This window comes from Macrobrachium rosenbergii, chromosome 55 (genome assembly GCF_040412425.1).
Source record: "Macrobrachium rosenbergii isolate ZJJX-2024 chromosome 55, ASM4041242v1, whole genome shotgun sequence".
Classification (NCBI taxonomy): domain Eukaryota; kingdom Metazoa; phylum Arthropoda; class Malacostraca; order Decapoda; family Palaemonidae; genus Macrobrachium; species Macrobrachium rosenbergii.
In genome coordinates this window covers 84,522,387-84,540,726 of record NC_089795.1, presented here as the reverse complement: position 1 = coordinate 84,540,726, position 18,340 = coordinate 84,522,387, and the positions used below count along the sequence as shown (strand labels likewise).

At 37.2% G+C, this 18,340-nt stretch overlaps 2 protein-coding genes across 2 annotated transcripts in view; both read left to right on the top strand.

The window, feature by feature from the left end:
* The window catches only part of LOC136835553 (uncharacterized), a 20,919-nt gene extending 15,304 nt beyond the window's left edge, over positions 1–5,615 (top strand). Inside the window, exons 8-15 of the mRNA XM_067099205.1 lie at positions 298–420; positions 601–826; positions 2,011–2,139; positions 2,792–2,959; positions 3,509–3,596; positions 4,270–4,395; positions 4,653–4,847; positions 5,286–5,615. Of these exons, the coding sequence (XP_066955306.1) occupies positions 298–420; positions 601–719 (242 nt within the window). The 3' untranslated portion in view covers positions 720–826; positions 2,011–2,139; positions 2,792–2,959; ... (2 more) ...; positions 4,653–4,847; positions 5,286–5,615. The remainder of the gene's footprint in view (positions 1–297; positions 421–600; positions 827–2,010; positions 2,140–2,791; positions 2,960–3,508; positions 3,597–4,269; positions 4,396–4,652; positions 4,848–5,285) is intronic.
* LOC136835552 (uncharacterized) lies at positions 5,496–18,340 on the top strand. The gene is made up of 10 exons (XM_067099204.1): positions 5,496–5,615; positions 5,786–6,019; positions 6,860–6,923; positions 7,851–8,020; positions 9,103–9,305; positions 9,561–9,741; positions 10,324–10,437; positions 11,089–11,248; positions 14,351–14,400; positions 14,825–18,340. The coding sequence occupies exons 2-7, from the start codon at positions 5,846–5,848 to the stop codon at positions 10,339–10,341; spliced, it is 810 nt and encodes a 269-aa protein (XP_066955305.1). The 5' UTR covers positions 5,496–5,615; positions 5,786–5,845; the 3' UTR covers positions 10,342–10,437; positions 11,089–11,248; positions 14,351–14,400; positions 14,825–18,340.

Genomic DNA, 18,340 nt, shown 5'->3' with positions numbered 1-18,340 from the left:
CATCCTCCAATCATCTAACATACCAGATTACAGCCCTCTAGCTTTAGTAGTTTTGATTTTATTTAAGGTTAAAGTTAGCCATGATCGTGCTTCTGGCACCGCTGTAGGTGTCAACAACACAGGCCACCACCAGACCACAAGTGAAAGTTTCACGGGCCGCGGCTGAGAGTTTCATGGGCCGTGACTGAGAGTTTCGACAGTATTATACGTTGTACAGAAACCTCTGTTGCGCCGAAAAAACTTCGGTGCATTTTTTACTTGTTAATTAATATTACAATTTATCCCTCACCATTGCAGGAACGGCAAAGAGTCCTTCTAAAGTCATCACAACTTCTTCCGAGGGTGAAAACCGCCACGCCTTCCACTGCTTGGGCAGAACCCCTGCTTCTGATGTGCTTGCCCCGGTTATATTCCGCGATGGTAAGTTTGCATGTTGCCAGTTACCAGCTGATTAGGAAGTGAATGGTCTATGATCAGTTGTTTCTATGCCTTTACAGAAAAGATTGTGCAAAATGTTTTGCAGGCATTCAAACTCCTCCCTCTCTGAAAAGGCACACAATTTTTTGCAAATAATCAAATAGTTATCCATTCATTTTTCAGCCGAATATAAAAACAACCCAGTACATTCAGAGCAAGCAAGGGCGATGCTCTCAAAAGTGATGTTCTCCCAACCAACCACTGCCATTGGATACTTTTGTGAGACGTTTACCAGGGGATAAGGATGAGAGACAGAGCTTGGACTATGACAATGTACAACCAGACGTCACTGCTCTTTATTATGCAGACAGCTATAAATCAGGGGCTTACTTCAACATCATCGTAAGAGGTAAAGATCTATACTCTCTTCTAGCTTCCCCACTCTCATATACGTAGCACTGTTAACTAAGTTTTGATTATGTTTCCTTTCAAATGTTCAGTGTCTGAGCAGTCTGATTAAATCCTGTCATCAAGTTACCACGAAACTAGTGGGATTTGCTGTAACGTCCTCCTCTAGAATAACAGTATGCATGATACTGTCTATGATGCTCCGTTTTGTTTAGATTTTTCTGAACGACAAATTTGAGGAACTTCTTGCTTTTGCTCTGGGCAGTCTCTGAACACCCTTAAAGGGATGTTTATCAGGCAGTTTAAGTTTCTGTTGAAAGACTCTGATAAGAATTCACGTGAGGGATATTATTTCTACTGAGAGCTCATTTTATTAACCTGATTTTTTCCCATGTTTTAAGGCCATGCAGAGGTAAGGTAAAGCAACTTATTCATCTTTGCTTCCTCACATATATTAGGTTACAGGATGCTTCACCTGATAGAATTAATGACTACTCTTCTGTAAGAAATCTTATGTTGGAACATTGGCACACCCTTGTAATCACGAAGGACTTTTCTCACTGAACTAGCATGTTGTCCGTTTCAGTAATGCCTAACAATTAAAATGTGATAAAATTTCATTTTCTTTTTCAGCAACAAAGTCATTCCCTTCAGTTACAATTGAATCATGTGTATTGTCTCACATGCAGTAAACCTTGTGACGGCCATGGGTATTTGTCATTCACATGTTTTGAAATCTAAACAGTACATAAAACCTTTACCCTAAATTGTTACTTCTGGCTCTCCATTCAATCTCAATTGTAGATTAAAGATTTTCTCTTACCTAGCGCTGTTTATCACCTTTTCTTCCTTCTAATTCTTTATAAGCTGGTTTTACATTTTTCTTAGACTACTTCCATAATTGTGTATTTAGACATCCCCTTTAAATGTGACATATTAGATCTGGCAATTTCACTGCTGACTAAGCAAATATTTATCTTATGAGTCTGACATTTCTAAATAAACTGTTGTGTGTGGTCTGCTAATTCTGGGCTAAAAGGGTTTCTCGAAAGGACAATGTCCCAAACCTACTATAATCAATCTCAATGGAGTTTTGGCTCGTCGTCAACCTTTAATTTCGGAGCATCTCTGCTGTAAGGATTATCTTGGGGTGTTAATATAATACTAGTGTTATTCTTTATGCAGATTGTGAAGCAGGAAGTACGGAATAAGTGTCAACACACTTGCTCAAGATGAGAAATGGTGGTGAGTGCCACAGTAACACAGGCGAGTGCATCTGCCCACCAGGATCTGCGGGGAACTTGTGTCAGAAAGGTAAACACGATGTTTTGTCCTTCGTAGACCTTGCTCTAACTTGCCTTTGTAGTTCCATGAGCTCTTTATGACTTAAACGTCGAACCGAAGAAGAAAAATGTTGAAATTTAACGTCCAATGAGTATCGTCTCATTCAAGAATACTAGAGAAAGACACATTTTTCAATCGGGTCAGTGACCAACTTTTACAAAAACTTTCTTGAAAATTGATGTTCAGGGTTTGATCTCTCTGGTATTCGTGACTTCAGAGTGACGCCTAAATGTATTAAAATATATTAATAGCTTTTGTTTCCTAAATGACCTCCTCAGTAAATTGAGTCTATATGGTTTCTGGATATTATTTGAGCCGTAACTTGGATCCAGACCATCACAAAAATGAATGAATGTTCTTTGGAATTTTCTTGGAATTTCCGATAAGAGGTAAAGCTACTGCTATGCTTGATAATCCTTGATTGATCCTTAACTAGTCAGAAAAATTTGAATTTTCGTAGATATTTATTTCCATTTATCTATATATCGCCATTAGAATGTACATATTGGTTCTTGACGTGGCTGGCTTTCCATGAAATCCTCGTGAAAATAACTTAAGCTTGTAACATGTCAGCAATTACAACTACCAAAATTAAATTCTTTTCATTTTCTTTTTACTATAGCTTGTCCCGAAGGCCATGTTGGTAATGACTGCAAGCTACAGTGCAGCGAAAAAGAGTTCCACTTTAGTCTACCTGTGACGGATTCCTGTGAAGGACTCACGTTTTGTCTTCCAAGTCCTCTAGGATGTACCTGTGCTGCGGGATACAAAGGCGTGCTGTGTGACCAGTGTAAGTAAGAAATAATGGTTACAGATTCATTCTACCATGGATGTGTTTATGCATTTGTAAGGATGCTACAAAAAGCTCTTATTTTTTACTTAAAATCTTCACTGTAAAGTTCAATATGCATTTGTAAGTGTCAGGAAATTAAATATTTATTGTTACTGATATTCATGCCATTCCAAATATGACAGAACAGATAACATTTTAATAAAGACTTTAATACATTTCTCAAGCACTTACTGAGAGTTTTTCTTAGTTTCAAGAGGTTTCCCATTTAGGAACGTCGACATATATAATAAACTTACAGCATAAAGTACATAGCTCTTGTAAAATAAGTTTGGGCAAACATACATAAACATTTGCATCTTGTCAACCGGATATGAGTCGTAATAGCAATGCAAGAAAGGCTTTGTTATCACTTTCAGACAATTCTCTGTCACAGCTGAATTTTCGGTCTGTTGTCTGATGATCAGGTTAGTAATTAATATCTTGCAATTCAGGCACTTACCTTAATTTTTTTTGTATTTCTCTTCTCTTTTCTTAACGATTTCTTAGCTTGTGGCCTTGGGGAGTGGTGCTGGGTGCACTGGTAGCTGCCAAGAGAAGTGTCAAACCGACGACTGTGAACCAGTTACAGGAAAATGTAAAGTCTCTCACCAAGGACGTTTGAACTTCAACCTGGAATGATAGGCAGTGACGTTTTAGGGCCTCTAAAGTTCATTCACTCAGTTGCTTCTTAGCTAGCATATGCATAAAGGATTTCTTGTTTAGTGTTATATTAAAGAAGCGGTAGTCCATTAACTTTTTAAAATCCTCTGTTAACATGCGTTACTTTTACACATCAAGAACAACCGGATTGTCTCCACGACCATTTAGTGGATTTGAGCATCAAAGAATATTCTGTCTTGTTGTTTTCAGAAATCAACTGTTTAATTTGCATATGACTGAGACAAACAGTAGGATTTTAGGGTAAAATTTGAAGCAACTGGAACTTAAAAAGAAAGTTCTCATTAGGGAACATATTCACTATTGCTTGTTGAAACGGATTAAATCTTATGAATAACTTATTTTGCTTAAGATGCTAATATGCTTTGCAGCATCAAGTTAAATTGTTGTGAAGTAGCAATATACTGTTTCCACTCTTCAGAAGTACTAAGAGAAATCTAAGTATATACTGAATATCTTTTTGAAATTATTTGGATAAAGTATTGAATATTGCCATATTTCATTCCGATTTCTCTAGTCAAGAAACTACAAAGAAATTTAGTGTTTTGTTTATTTGAATATCCACAAAGAATTGATGGAATCTTTTTCAGGTCCACCTTCACTCCTAAGAACATGGCAGTTCATGGCATCTCCCAGAAATCTGACTTTGTCTTGGGACAGCACTGGGGAAGATGAAAGAACATCAAGATAAGCTATATTATCATGTTGGCTATAAGGTCAGTAGTTCACTGAAATCGTTTAAAAAGTTTTGATAAGTGTTACATTATAACAAGCAATCATTCAAAATCTTGCAAAAATATTAGGAGACTTAAAGCACCAAGTAATACAGTTTTGGGCATTTACTGAAGGTAAATCAAGGTTCAGAAAAATACAGCAATCTTGATTTTGGCAGTAAGAGTCAAAAGAATGCATATAAAAAAATATTGCTTCCTGAAATAAAACGCCACTCTTTGCTGAATATTCCTTCACGCAGTTACTGACCCACATGAGCTGCGATTACAAGGAGGAAAATGAGAAATGGAACAGGATTGTCGTGGAAAACCAGCCCATTGTCATTAGCGGTCTCCAGGCTCATGCATCATATAAACGTCTGCCTCTATGTATTCTGGAGATTCGGATTCGAAGAGAACTGCTGAGGAATGTTACACCGTTGAGACAGGCGTAGAAGGTAAAGGATGACGCAATTAACGTACTGACCATTAAAAATTTTGTATTCTGAAACTCATTTGTACATCTACTTTTGTAAGATTGATTTTCTTAACATAGAATTCGTGGCCATAATTGCATTTGTATGGCCAAACTCCTCTCTACTTTTATTTTGCATATAAATGATATTGTTCATATTAGAAAAGTGACAACTGGGATGCTGAGAACCCAGACCTGACCGAGATTGGAAATCGTGTGACACCTAACGTATAATTTATCACTTTGACCAATACTAACCAGCTGTCTTGAAAAAACCTCAACATTACTTTGGGTTATTGCCACTTATTTTCTCACAGACCCAGAAAAATAGTAAACTTTCAGTGCAGTCTATTAAATCCGTTTGTTTCATTGGAACTAAAAAGAAATTAATCATTAATAAACATATCTTTGAATCTTTCAGTGCCAACCGTGAATGTTACTGAGCTTATGTGCACCCCGGGGGGCTCTGAAAATATTCTGTGCTCTGCAACGATAGAGGGAACCTGCGCTCATTACAATGGGCCCAATGTGGAGCTTTTTTTCCCTCTCGTTACGAGGATTGTAATGGCACCAACGTTTTGATCGAGGAATCTGAATTACTGCCTCCTACTATCGATGAGTTCCATAGCGGGTTATCAACCACACCTTCTCTGGACTGGATACCTGGCCAGATGTTTGTACCAACAGTGAGAGTTAAACGAGTTCCAGTACCGAACAACGAGCTACAGACCTTGTGTACACAGAGGAAAAAAATTAGGTTTTTATCAGTATAACTAATGACTTCGTGATATCCAGAAGCTATTAATCATAACTTCGGAATCAGCAGAGAAATGTCACTGACAGATAAGAGCATTTTGAAAAGCTCTTGCACTCTAAAGACTTCTTGGATTACCATTTCTTTCATATCCTTCTTCCCCACTAGCACCGCCACCTGTGAAGGATTTGAAGGTATTTCCCTTGAATGAAACTGACGTGAAAGTGATGTGGAATGCCCCATGCCCATCCAATGGCAAAATCATGGGCTACAACATCACTGTCGAAGACAAAGTGTATGAAATCTCTCCTGAAGACGATGCTAAGTGTTCTGATGTTGAGAGCTACCAGTACTGTTTCACCATCAGCCATCTGAAAATGGATAGCACTTATAACGCACAGGTAAGAAAGCAATTTATCACTCCTCATATACCTGTTTTTCGAATCCTTTGCGTCTCTTTTATTAGAAGTTCGTGATTTGTTAATTATATTAAAGTTTTCATCTTTGGAGAGGAGCTTTTGGAACATCTGGATTTTGTGATTGCTTGTCCATGTGTTTGTATTTTTTTTTTTTTTTTTTTTGGTGGGGGGAGGATGCTGACATATTAACTGAAACTATGCATAACCGCGTAAGTCAGAGATCGCACATGTAAGTCATTTGAAGTTTTTGTAATAGCCGGGGCTCCTAAAAGTAAAGGGTGCTACTTTGGCTTGTTATCTACGCGTCACCTACTCCGAGGTGCTAGTACTAAACATGGCGGAAGCTCAATGGGACGCCGCGTTTGGTACTAGACCCTCGGGGACCAAAGTATTATACACCCATTTGTATACTGCGTGGTCGACAAATAATAAACGATATCTTCGTGCGGCCGTCTACTTTACATTTACCATACGGTGGTTTGAAATTTGTAATGGTGTAGATATATTCTTCCTTGTAGATAATAAGCCAAAGCAGCACCAAGTAAGTGCTTGCGATCCCAGAAACAAAAGTTCCTGTACTAAAAAACTTCCCTTGGGTTTAGGTGGTGAATGACAAAAATTTACGAATCAGGGACCCAGGGAAAAATACCATCGGATGGGAGCCAGTCGTTGAAGGACTGCTGATGTGGACTGCAAGAATTAAGATAAGAATAGGACAATGGCAAAACATCAGTAGATTGGTAGTTTTGACAAAGGGTTTTCTGTCCAAAACAAAGACCTTCAAAGTTACGTTACCAATTTTCATCCAAGGCATCTTTTCAGATCACAGTTGGAACCTCACACTTCCAGAGCCAAGTGAGCGAATTTGAATTCAAGACCTTCGCAAGTACGTTAATCCTACAACTTTATTCTCTTTCCTTGTTTATTTCTATTCCTTAAGATATTTTGCTTTTAACTGAGACGTTTAAACGCCTCAGTTTTCTTAAGTTCCCGGTATTAATTATTCATAAATAAGTTCTGCGCGTAAGTTTTATTTATTTGTAAATAAGAAATATTCTAGGATCTATCTTTCTTCAGAGAGAGAGAGAGAGAGAGAGAGAGAGAGAGAGAGAGAGAGAGAGAGAGAGAGAGAGGGGGGGGTTGTAGTGTGGCCGGGGACGGGGGATTCGTGGTATTTTCTGCTTTTTCCTACAGTTTGATTTATTCTTATGCCCTCAGTTACTTTCCATCTCAAACATTCGTCGTTTTTGCTTAGTTTTACCTCCAGTGGGTAGATATTCCAATTGGATGGTATTTAAATAATTTTCATGAATTTCCGATGTTACCACTATTTTATTTAGTCCGTTAGTAATATAAAATTAAAGGATGGTTTCAGTTATTTCGTTTTCATTTGAGAATTTGTCTTGATGAACAATACCCAACCAGGTGTTAGAGCATCCAAAATGTTTGGCTATATATATATATATATATATATATATATATATATATATATATATATATATATATATACATATATATATATATATATATATATATATATATATATATATATATATATATATATATATTATATATATCATGTCTTATGTAACTGCATACGTTCTCACGTTTGTGTACTAGTAAATGACAACATAGGCTTCATGCTTACAAACATTAACGCAAATAAGTTTAACCTTTTTTTTCCTCTCTCTATCTTTGGAAGATCGGACTTCGTAATCTGATTTCCTCACCTTGAGTACAAAAAATTTCTTGTCTTTGTTGATTCACAACCAAGAATATGATCCATTAAGATAAGTTCTCTCTCGACATGAAGAGCCCGGTGAACCACTACTACAGATGGAGGAGCGTGACAAGAACGCCCTAGGAGTTTCCATGACCCCACCGACCTTCACTGGAGGAAGGCTGAAAAACTGCACGGTTGCGGGACCGAAGGACTCTTGCGTGATACCTTACGAGGAAAACAGCAAGACTATGAGGTGTGAGGTTGGTATCTTCGAACAGCAACTGATCCAGTCTTCTAAAGTAACCTAACCTAACCTAACTAAACCTAAGGCCTACTCCTTTAACTAAGATTAGGGAATGTCACGGCAAAATTCTGGAGTAGTAAGATGGCCCATTTTTATGTAAATGCTTTCAGCCTCCACCCAAACAATGACCTATTTTTTTTTTTATTACTTCGCGTGTAATGTGAAGACATGATCCATACTTACAGTAAATGTCAAATCAAGAAAGTTGTCAGGGAGCGAATTTCGTTGTTAGATAATTTAGAAAATCTGTCAATATGACATTTATGATATTACCAATATCAATAGAAAATACTTGTTTATATACACACATACTTTCTTACACACATATACTTACATGCATAAAATTATCATTATTATATATATATATATATATATATATATATATATATATATATATATATATATATATATATATATATATATAACGTGTGTGGATTATAATCACTTTATCATATGATCCTCGTTTATCATACCGCAGGTGAAAAAATGAGACTAGGTGTAGGTCCTGACCGGTTTCTGCTTTATTGCCAATCCATTGACGAGGGACTGATGCACATACATGTTGTGATTTCCAACACTATGTAGCAGTCCATCGCCAGTGGCTTCCAAATAAAGCTGAAACCTGTCAGGACCTACACTCAGTCTCTCATTTTTTCACCTTTGGTGATGCGATATATATATATATATATATATATAATGCACACACGTTCTTAAGTACCGAGACTTTTCTTCTGTCTCCCCCTTTCCCTGCATCCCAAAACTATATAACCTTTCCCACACTTTACCTGAAAGGCAGGAAAATAGTCATACAACGACAGACTGAAATTATAGATTGCATTGATCTGCCTCTCTTATACTGCAAATGATGAAGATAAATGCTCAAAGAGAGAGGCATACGCATATACATGTATTTATGAATACATACGCCCATACATCATACAAATTTATACGTACACATATATTATGATTGGGTAACTGTGCTGCTATTTTGCTCTATATTATTTTTGTTTTATTTATGATTATTGTTTGCTTTTTTAGATTAAAAATTTGAAATCTGGAACCAAGTACACACTCGAGGCATACTGCTGCAACGTCTTGTTCTGTGGGGAGAAACGGAAGATCGAGATGGTCACAAGACCCTCACCTGCATTCCGAGGTTCTGCCCGAGTGGAGGACGACATCACCAATTCCACCATTCCCCTGACTCTTCCGAAGCTCACCAACACAGGAGAGACCAAAAGGTTTGAGCATTTTCTGAGTTTTTTTTACCGCTGAAATCTGCTATTAACGTTGGCAAAGGTTTGCATGAGCAGACACGTAGTCAGTCATATGGTGATTTTCCTTCGTTATAAAAGAAAATATTAAGTTTTCTCTATCATATCGTTGTTTCAGTATAGCTGGTCTTGAAAATCTATGTAAGGGAATTTGTATCAACGTTCCTATTTTCCATTAAAAAAACCCCTTATAATCAACCATGTCTTGTTCACCAATGACAGCAACCTCGTGGTAGTTGTTCAACACATTCCGAAAGACGGCCAGATCCAAACGCAGGACCTGAGAAACGAGAGCCTCAAGATTCTGACCAATCACGAAAGAAACAGACGAGGGAAAAAGGATCCCTCTCAAGAGAAACAGTTGTGTGGTGAATCGACTTGGATTGCTGCGGTGCTTCCTGGAGTAAGTAACATAAACACCGGTTTACTATTTCATCTCAGTTTCCTGTTCTTGATATTGATCGTTAACTCACGACTGCAACAGACAAAAACTGTGATACCGGTTAAATTGAGATTACTTCTTGGTAAACTGCACTCAATTTGCTTTCCCATAGACTATTCAGTTTAAGGGGTAGGCTAGTAACAATTCTTAAAACTGAGAATTAAAGTCAGGTTTATTCAGACTCTGGTTTGCGTTTGAAACAGATCTGAATGAATATCTAAAGATGCGGGTTATACAGAGGGATGAAGGAACTGCCAAACAAAAAGTCATGTAGGTAGAGAACTGACAATAGCCAACTGGAGAAGACTAGGCATGTGTGTTTCTGGTTCACTTGCTTGTTGTATGTGAAATATATCATGAACTGTATACACATCAGTGACCTCACATTCTGCAGTTCTGGGTCCTGCTTATTGTCGAGTTGGACAAAAGAGTAAAAAAAAAGGGAAGATTCTAAATTACTCTGATATAACTCAGCTCCCTTTATAGTAATTTTTACTGCACCATGTTCTTCAGCTGTACATCCTATTCTCTTTACTTTTTCAGAAGAATGAAAATGATTGAAGTGGGAGATGGAGAGTTTATGGAGTGGTTTTATAACTGTCCCTTGAGCAAGGAGAATCCTACGTAATTGAGTGCTTGGCATTACAGATATGCAAGGTAGTATCTCAATAAACTTTGCTTAAGGATACATTCAAACATGCTTCCATTTACGTATTTGTTTATGATTATACTCAGTTTTTCTTGTTAGCTATTACTCATTTTATACCATCATCATTATTATCATTAAGATTTTACCTCACATTTCCCTTTTCTGATGTTAGCTATGAAATGAGCCTCTCTTGTGCACTTTCTTTGATACGCTGTTTCCATATTTACTGCTCTCCATCCCTTCTTATCACTTGCCTAAACCATAATCTTCAAGGCCTCAGATCAGTCTATTTGCTAGATCAGAGGACATCATATCTTTATCAACTTCCTAATTACACTGCAGCCATGGCTCTTGTCATTTTGTAGATTTCAAGCTTTCCTTTGTAAGTATCCATGTCTGTGCTGCTAGAGTACTGTAGTAAAGGCAATTGGATATTCATATCTAACAGTAGTCTAGAAATATAGCTTTTGCTATTCTTTCTACTCTGCCCTCTCAATATATTACCTGCATCACCGGCTAGTAAATCCTTATGGTAACAGATAAGTTCTACTTTTAAACCACAACAAACTGTTTTTGATGTCATAAACAATATCTGATAAAGAAACAGAAACTGTTGTTAACATTGCTGGTTCTTTAAGCTTACCCACTCTTCACTTCAGGGGATCCTAAATACCGGGAAACGGTCTGGCAACAGCTGAAGGAGCCAGTGAAGATGACGACGCAACCAGGACCGAATGAACATCTGATGCTCGTGATCGTCAGTGTAGAAGGAGCGTTGCTCCTGATCATTGTCTTGGCATTAATCATAGTCTTGTGCAGGTGAGTTTCCCAGCAAGTTGTTGCTAAGGTCTATTTTCTCTCCTTTAGCAGTGCGATGACCTTTCTTGTTGTGGTGTCAGTTTACAGAAACCCTTAATCAGTCAAGTTTCTCCCTGGAATTTTTTCCATTTCTGGGTAGGCATTTCGGAAAATTAAGTTTTTCTTTTGAGCCTGAGTTTAGATCAAAATCCTATCACTGTCTTGTACCCAATAATCATATCATGTAAAAAGGCTAAATCCTTTATTTTAGGACCTGAATTAAGGAAGCAAACAAGAAAAGCAATCTGAAGAAAATGCCCTTCATATTTTTTCATTATTATGGGTTAGTGATCTAATTAGATTTTTACGCTCCATATTTTTTCATCCTTAGGGATTAGTGATCTAATCAGATTTTTACACCAGTCTTTTACACTAGCACCTTTCCGTCGACATATTCAGTGTTTCCACAGTCATGTGTCTAGATTTACTATCAAGGACATCTCATGAAACAGATGTTCAATCCATAGAGGGCAATTAACACGGAGTGGAGATCTCGCTGCCGAGCATGTGACCTCACCACATAGTACTATACAGAAGTTATGAAACACTAACGCAGCATGCTCTCTCTCGCTTAGTAATTATCTGTTTTTCTGTTGATTCTATTGAAGGTAAATAGATTTTTACTTTACAACATTTTTCGATATATTTTTCTGAAGCCTATTTTTGCTGAAGTAGAGAACTTTGTATTCTAATTGTAGGCTACATTATATCTAAAATTGGAGAGCTAATTTGATGAGAAAAACCTATTCCCTTAGTAGGCAGTTAGTAATTTTTGCTGATTTATATGAAGTAAAGAATTTTGCATAAAAGAATCACCTATATGAATCCGCAAATACGTATGAAATATTGGAAGGTCAAATTATGGCTGGCTTAATATATAAGTAATGACCGTTAGAGGAATTTATTCACTTACTGAAGGATCAGTAATCGACGTGTAAGGTTAGCTACACTAGTATTTCTGGGAGTTTTATTTCGCGAACGTCTTGAAAACGAGTTTGGCAAAATGTGAATTTTTTTCCCGCCAGGCTCGGCCTCACAGAAACTGACGGCAGAAAAAGCCTAATAAAGCATCTCTTCCTGTTCTAAAGCTTTGAGAGAAATTGTAATTACATTACCATATGAAAGCAATTCTGGGTTATTTGGATGAAACAATGACAAAACAATTACAATAGTTGCAGAATCAATAAGCATAGGTCTAGCGTTTCCTCAGCTAAGATTTTTATGCTTTGTTACCATTCTTAAAGACTATTTTTTCCATCTTGTTATCATGATTCGATAATTTAACCACAAAGAAATTAAGTTATATTTAGAATAAAGTTTAAATAATATAGCCTTTTACCAAATACGTAGCGTGAGGGCATAGGCTTAGCCTAGGCTACCAAACTTCATTTTCCTGCTATCACCAATCTATGAGAGATATTGTTTGATGACAACATAAATTAAATAAAGATTTGTTACACATAAAAATACAACCATTTTTAGTATTTTTCTCATAATAGAAGTTGTTTTCTACGTTTGTTCACTGCGTCCTGAAAGATTCTTACCAAGAGTGACGTTCGGGAAATTAGTGAGAAGCCACGCTTGATAAAATGCATTTTATTTAAACAACTCTAACGCTGCCATTATATGTCTAAGACTAGAAAACTGTTGGCACAGAAAGTATCCTACAGTCCTATCTACGGCAAAGAATTCTTAATGACTGTCAAAATACAACAGGTGTCCTTATGCAACGCACTAACATATTTAAAAGTCGAGACTTGTTGACACCACCAGTAACCTATAGGCCTACTCAGTACTAAGGATTTTGGAACAAGATCTTCTTTTACTTCATAGTATGGGGAGTGCATGAGGTTAATGGCTACGTGACTTCAGAGTTGAATCCAGTGCACAAATGTGTCACAATAATGTACAAAAAGATACAAGACGTGTTACCAGAGGAAACGAATCTGTTGCTAACAAGGCACTCATCGGCCTAGCACAAAACTACTGGAGAATAAAATTCCATACACTTTGCTTACCTATGAAATGTAACTCCCTTTTCTCTGGAAGAATTCCTGTGCCCATTTCTGCAATAGTAAGCTGCATAATGCACCATAACAAAGATAATAAACGGAAAAATCGGAAAACACTTTGAACAGACTTTCACTTCCCGCGGTTCCCGGGTCTCTAAAGGCGATGCAGCTGGGGAGAGCAGCACCTCCCTGGTGGCAGCTCACCGAACTACGTAGTACTAATTGTGTCTAATAGATATTTTTTTTATCCTCAGTGGTTCTGTTTTATAGTGGTGCAAGTTATCCTGACGAAGGGTTTTGCTGGCTACAGAGTTCATGCTATGTCAAGACAATAAGCATGTTATGGTGATCCTGATGATATGCACATATGTGTGTCTGTGTGTGCGTGTGGTTGGGGATTTCTGTTTGTTTCAGTTGGACCAATCATGATAATCACCGTTCATTTTCAGAAACAAATTATTAATAGGTTTCAGCGTTAGAGACCCAATCCGATTTTAATTTGACAGAGTCCATGAAAGTCTTCGTAAGCCTTATCAAACAGCATTTTATTTCTCCGGTCTAAAATTAATCATTCAGCGGAGGACGCAAAATCCTCAACAAGGGTGTTTGCCCCGTTCTTAACCATCCTAAGGTACTTCATTCGCTTTCTTCATGCATATTCATCCCTTCACTCAGACTAGCGTCTCGCGCTAATTGTGAAAAGAGATATGAACGACCTAGTCCCGCTGCAATTTTCCTTGAAGAAGCAGACGTTACCAACGTCGTTGACCTCTTATTGGGTAACACCATTCTTTTCATGGGAGCAGAACTCAATAAGAAGTCCCATGATTCTTGGGATTCCTAAAAAAAAAAAAGAAATCTTCCTATTTTCTTTCTTCTGGAAATATTCTTTCTGTTGCTCACGTACTCGGCTTAGTATTTCGAGCCGTTAAATAGAATTGTAAGTCAGCTCTGCTTATAGGACATTCCAGATCACGTATGACGAAGGGTTAGTACAAAATGGAACTTAGATAATCACGTTTTCTATTGATTTGTCTTGTTTTTCTTACAGGCAATGCAATTCGAAAAAGGACGAAGAGGCGGTTGTCAAGTTCACGAAAGGTAATGATGATTATTTTTGTCTTTGTTTAAATTTAAGTAACGAAAGTTACGTGTGTGTGTGTGTTTTTTTTTTTATACACTCAAGTTTCACTGCAGTTAGGCACAGTATAAATGTTATGGCCTCCTTTACGTCAAGATTTTAGACTTAATTATATTTATCAAATGTAAATCTTACAGGCCTTTTTTTTCATTAAATCCCACTTTTTTCTCTCATTTATAAATGAAAAATTTTCCATTCAAATTCTGTATATTCAAAAAAATGCCACCAATTTCCAATCGATACTCCCAGTAGCAGTTGTACTTTTAAAGATCAAATATTCTAATGATTTTTATATTATGTTGCCACAACATTTTGAACAGTCTAGAATTGTTTGGTTTGATGATGAAGTCATAATTTCCCTTGGGTTTTCCATTCTGACTTCAGCCGAGCCCGTGGTGGAAGGAGGAGAGGAACCTGCTTACCAAGCTGATGTCTAGTGGTGGTGTTGAGGAACTCTGGCATGGTGGTGTTAATTCTTATTGGGGAAAGGTCCCCGGACTCTGGTATCTTGCTTGCTTGTAAGTTAGGACAAACAGATAGTTCTAAGTGGTACCTGGAAGCTTTGAACTTGTACTGGGTACATGGTTGGTTAAATCCACCTTAGCCAGACTTGAGTGGCGTCTCCTACACCTCGCGAAACGAGAAGACTTGGGACGCCTCTTCTTGCGCACGCTGTTGGTCTAACGCTTCTCAGAGACAGTGAGGTCTGCTAGCTGAAGTTAAACAGTTCATGTAAATATTTGTCAATCTATTCGACACCCTTTCCTGCGAAAATATAAGATGTAATTACAGTGACTAACTCCAGATGAACGCATGTGTTCGTTTAACCCTCCATGAAGAAAAATGAAAGACCATTCTTTACATTTCGATCGACAAGTCTGTTTTATATAATCAGTGCCAGATGTCATTTGCCACCAAACACTATTTGTTATGCTATGATTAGTACCTTATTTTGTCCATGACAGCTTCAGTTTGTTTACTATGTTATATTTTTAAGGATTTTTGTATATATTTATTATATGACTATAACTGATAAGCATTTAATTTTGCGAGGTCACCTTGGTGCTTCTCAACCTTACTTCCACTTCAAATATTAAATTCAAGATGAAATATTTAAAAAAACTTTAACTTGAAATAGCGGCAATAGCTTCTGTAGGTTTATAGTATTTAAAAAAGCTAATGAGAGAGAATGAAAAGGTGTCATTTTATGCACACAAGAAGGTACATCATCAACAGACAAAAAAAACCGGATCTAAGTGTGGGAGGCAGCAGGTAGACTTCCATTTTCAAATGAAGTTGTTACTGTTGACAAGGCTGTTATATGATAAACCACAAGAAGATGAAAATGAGGACGGAGAAGTGCCAGCCATAACGAGTTTTTCGGTTTGTCCTGAAACAGGGACTGTCTTGAGGTAATCCCTTTGTCAAATATAAAAATTAGGCAGATGCCAAAATCTTTCTCATACCTGGTTAGATGAAGGATATTACTGGGAGCACAAGGCAAATCACAGACACTTGCCAATATTTGCCCATTAATTATGTCCCATCTATGACCAATGGGCGATGGGGTGTTGGTTTTGCGTTAATATCCTTATTCCATATCATGACCTGATAATTTACTCTCTTAAGTGCAGGTACTAGAGCACTTTTAGTGGGCGGTAGCTTTTCCCAGGGTGTTTGTTTCTTCGAAAACATATACCATCGAAGTTCTGTTAGTTTATCTATACTTGACCCTGGTTTGTAGACTTGACAAATAAATTTTTCAAGTGCCTCTAGAACTCCATCAGAGATTTCTTCACTTGTTCCAAGTGTCGCCAATGCTTCCAAGGCTTCCTTAGTTGCCATATTAAATGCCTTCCAGTAAGAGAGTTTGCCCTTACCGACCAAGGCACCGGTTGTGTCACAGCCTGAAGGACCGTGCAGGTAATGCAGATGCTTTCAAAGTGCCCAGTGATGAAAATATATCAGCAATTGAAATTTCCATTCTAAAATTTGGCATGAAGATTGACTGAGATGGTAGTTTTGGCCATCGTCTTACAGCAAGTACCAGAACATCAGTGTCTGGGGTGAAGATAAATAATCTGTTAGCACCTCTTTCTGTAGCTTTTACTGCATGAAGAATCATTTTTGGATCGGCTTCTTCTTGTGTACTTTTAAGAAATCCTAGGTCACAATGGGTAGAAGCTACTTCTGTACGCCATGCTACCACAAGGTTTATATTTTTCCCTTCTGCAGGATAGATGACTTTTTGAGAAATATAGGCTGATAATTCATCTTTGGTATGAGAGTGAGATAGCAACTTTTTCATAGTCACATTTGTGATGACGGTGCTGTCCATAATTTTGAATTGCACTGGTGCAATACCATGAAGTCTCTTTTCTCGTGTAATGCTCTTTATGGAATTTTCCACATAACTAACAAAAATTATATGTAATTCATCATATTTCAGGTATTTACCTAATACTTTGCTTGTAAATGCCAGATCTTTGCAAGTTATTATGACTTTTGACTTTTGTAGAGATTGAAGTTCTGCCATCCCATCAACAATTGCAACAGAAAAATTTGCCGCTGGTGAATTGTTCCTTGGTTTTTAACACCTGTACTGTCAAACATTGTTTTCCCAGTTATCAACCATTTAATAAAAAATGAAAATTCTTCTGGTGTTGCTTTTGTTATTTCTTTTTTAGTAATTGAACCTGAGAACGTCCATTTCTCATTTGTCATGCTCGTTTTACGCAAAATTTTGGCAGCTTGATAAATAATCTTAAGGTTATTATTGAGGTTGCAGGTTTCTTCTGAATGCAAAATCAAAGCATCACTGGCTGACTTCAGCATGATCCGTTGTGGCTTTTTTTGGACTCTGGAGTCGTAAACACTAAGGCCAGATAAAACAGCTCATTTTCAATGAGTGCCTTTAAGGACTTTCTGGAAATCATATCGGTCTCTGTGACACATTTGGAGTGACAAATTTCCCGGTAACATTTTTCTGCGTCCGTCATTTTGACAACTTTGCCTGACGGTAAAACTTCCAACAAAGAATCAATAAATTCTACCTGACTAGCAGATTCTGCAATACTTGGCAAATCCTCACCTGTTTTTTCAGTTTTTCTAATTACATTGCCGACATTTCTGCTGAAGCACTCCTTGTGGTATGCGACATCATAGGTATGACAGTCTCTTGGGTCAATACATCCACTTAATTCAAGTTTCCATTCTGCTTAGTACCCTGGTTCACAGCATCATACAACTTTTTACCTACTGATGAGGTAGAAACTGTATGTAATGGATGATTTCTAGTTTTAGGCTTGTTACAAATGAAACAAGCCGTACTCTGGCGTGTGGATCTTGTTGTACATGGGGCCTTTATTCAAACTCTCTGAGGCAGTACTGCTGCCATCCTCTTCATTTACTGTATTTTCTCATTTTTTTTTCTGTTTCTCTTGGAGTTTTTCTAGCATTCCTTTGTGGGTACATTTTTTATGGCAAGAAAGATGCCATTTTACATTGCTCTTTAGTAAGTCTTCTACAGATTTGTCCTTCAGATACTGAGAAACACGCATATAATTTTCATCATTACAGTCACTTCGAATCTTTATATTGCCAACAAGTTTTTCAGCACATTTTGAATTTTCAACCAAGGTTTCTTTTGTTTGAGACTGGCATAGTAAACATATATTAACATTCAGACCGATTGTACGCCTCTTTTTATTTTCTGATGAGGGTACACTTGCATCATCCAAATCTTCCATTTTCCTTTTATCAAAATTTCCTTCATTCACATTTCAGCTTTTGAAACAAAACAAAAATGAAGCTTTATTAGAAGAGAAATAATTATTTTGTTTGCTATTTAAAAGTGATATCATGATTTATATTGATTAAACTTAAAAACCACGTAAAAAA

Coding starts and splice junctions, on each gene's coding strand:
- LOC136835552 (XM_067099204.1), top strand. CDS start 5,846: ATGTGGAATGCCCCATGCCCATCCAATGGCAAAATCATGGGCTACAAC. Junction 6,020..6,859: donor ATAGCACTTATAACGCACAG/GTAAGAAAGCAA, acceptor GCATCTTTTCAG/ATCACAGTTGGAACCTCACA. Junction 6,924..7,850: donor TGAATTCAAGACCTTCGCAA/GTACGTTAATCC, acceptor CTCGACATGAAG/AGCCCGGTGAACCACTACTA.